This window comes from Phoca vitulina, unplaced genomic scaffold (assembly GCF_004348235.1).
Source record: "Phoca vitulina isolate PV1807 unplaced genomic scaffold, GSC_HSeal_1.0 scaffold587, whole genome shotgun sequence".
In the NCBI taxonomy this organism is placed as follows: Eukaryota; Metazoa; Chordata; class Mammalia; order Carnivora; family Phocidae; genus Phoca; species Phoca vitulina.
The window spans coordinates 4,517-6,899 of NW_022590274.1; the positions used below are offsets into that span (position 1 = coordinate 4,517).

Sequence of the window (2,383 nt, forward strand, 5' to 3'; positions counted from 1 at the left end):
ATCATTTGAGCTGCCTCATGAGAACAAATTGATGGTAGCCGGAATGAAAGGGGAGAGATGTGGCAGGAGGCTAGTGTAGTGGACTGGAGAAGTGGTGGTGGGAGGAAAATGATCAAGTTTGTGATCTATTTTAAAAGGGGTTAATAAGATTTGTTAAAGGTATCACTATGTGATATGAGAGCAAGAAAGGCATGATGATATTTCTTGTCTGAGTAATGACTTGGAAGGTAGCACCATTTAGTAAGATGGAAAACACCTACATTTGTTGCTGAAAATTAAAAATTTAGTTTTATAAGTTCTGAATTAATATCCAATTGGAGATGTTCAGAGTTGGAGATGTTGCATATATTAAGTTTAAATATTAAGGGAGAGACTCAACATTGGAATGATTCCACATTTATTGGTCAGGAAAAGGGGGCATATCCGGCCAGAGATCCTAAGAAAGAGGTCTCGGTGAGGGAATAGACAATCCAGGGCAGTGACTTTCCATTCCTACTTTGATTCAGTAGGTTTGAAAATGTCAATTACCTGTAATTAGTCTCAAATATTTCACTTTTGTGACTTTATTTATTTTTATTTATTTTTAAATATTTTATTTATTTATTTTTGTAATATTTTATTTATTTTTGTGAGAGAGAGAGAGCATGAGTGGGGGAAGGGGCAGAGGGAGAAGCAGACTTCCCGCTGAGCAGGGAGCCCAGTGTGGGACTCGATCCCAGGACCTTGGGATCTCACCCAAGCCTAAGGCAGACGCTTAACCGACTGAGCCACCCAGACACCCACTTTTGTGACTTTATAAATTGTGTACCTTTTCATGGAATTCCCTTGCCCTCTTTTCTTGTCCTTCCACTTTTTCTTTAAAACTCAGTGAAAGCATTGCTTTCTCTGGGAAGCCTTCTCTGATTGCTATTTGTTTGACATATTCCTATCCCTGACCTTCACATTGTGCAACTGTTTTTATAAAGACACATTAGTTTGCACCAAATTGGTGATTATTATGTATGCTGTCACTGAGTGTAGCTTATTCAACTTGGGAATCACAACGTCTGTGACAAACAGGTACTCCTGCCACATTCTTTAATTGAATGAGTCAATAAAAGATTAATCTTATAATGCATTTAAAAGTTTTCCCCCTTGTTTTGTAGGAGACCTGCTTCTAATATGTGAAGTCAGCTCCTATGCAGACTAGATAGAACCAAGAAACAATGTAACTTTGTCCTCTTGGGCCTCACCCAGGATCCAAAGAAACAGAAGATCCTTTTTGTTATGTTCTTACTCTTTTATATTTTCACTGTGGTGGGCAATTTGCTCCTCGTGGTGTCTGTAACTGTCAGTAAGACCCTGGGCTCACCTATGTACTTTTTTCTTGGTAACTTATCATGTATGGATGTCATTTATTCCTCTTCTGTTTTCCCCAGATTGATTTCAGACTTCTTGTTTGGGGAAAATACCATATCCTTCCAATCTTGTATGACCCAGCTATTTACAGAGCACCTTTTTGGTGGAACAAAGGTCTTTCTTCTGCTGGTGATGGCCTATGACCACTATGTGGCCATCTGCAAGCCCTTGCATTATCTGGTGATCATGAGGCAGTGGGTATGTGTTGTGCTGCTGGTAATGTCCTGGGTTGGAGGTTTTCTCCATTCAGTAATTCAAGTTAGTACTATGTATGGGCTCCCATTCTGTGGTCCCAATGTCATTGATCATTTTTTCTGTGACATGTACCCCTTATTGAAACTGGTCTGTACTGACACATACGTTGTTGGCCTGTTAGTGGTGGCCAATAGGGGGATGTTCTGCAGTATCGTGTTTGTGTTCTTGCTCACCTCTTATGGTGTCATCTTGCACTCTCTAAAGAACCTTAGTCCAGAAGGGAGGTGGAAAGCCCTCCAGACCTGTGGTTCCCACATCACTGTGGTGGTCTTCTTCTTTGTTCCATGTATCTTCATGTATGCGGGACCTGCTAAGACCTTTCCCATTGACAAATCATTGAGTGTGTTTTATACAGTCATAACCCCCATGCTGAACCCACTGATCTACACTCTGAGAAATTCTGAGGTGATAAATGCCATGAAGAAGCTCTGGAGGAGAAATGTCATATCAAGTAGTAAATAAGTGCATCATGAAGAAATAATTTAGAATTAGAGCCAATCTCCTCAAATGGTAAAGTCCATTTTAATATAAATGCATTTTCAGTAGGAGTCAATAAATAATTTGTAATGTAGTAGTAATGAAAGTTTTATGGTTACCCAGATTGTTATTTATTTTTGTTTTTTTTATTCAGATAAATTAACATACAGTGTTAGATTAGTATCAGATACACAATAGCATGCTTTAGCAGTTCTATGCACAGTGCTCATCATGATGAATATAGTCTTAATCC

At 39.0% G+C, this 2,383-nt stretch overlaps 1 protein-coding gene across 1 annotated transcript; it reads left to right on the forward strand.

Annotated features, from left to right (window-relative positions):
- Positions 1–1,189: 1,189 nt before the first annotated feature.
- LOC116629311 (olfactory receptor 4A47-like) lies at positions 1,190–2,115 on the forward strand (the record flags this gene model as incomplete). The annotated part of the gene is given in 2 exon segments (XM_032399617.1): positions 1,190–1,208; positions 1,211–2,115. Coding segments are annotated over 2 exon segments (924 nt in total), but the record flags the coding sequence as incomplete, so codon positions are not given.
- Positions 2,116–2,383: the final 268 nt, after the last annotated feature.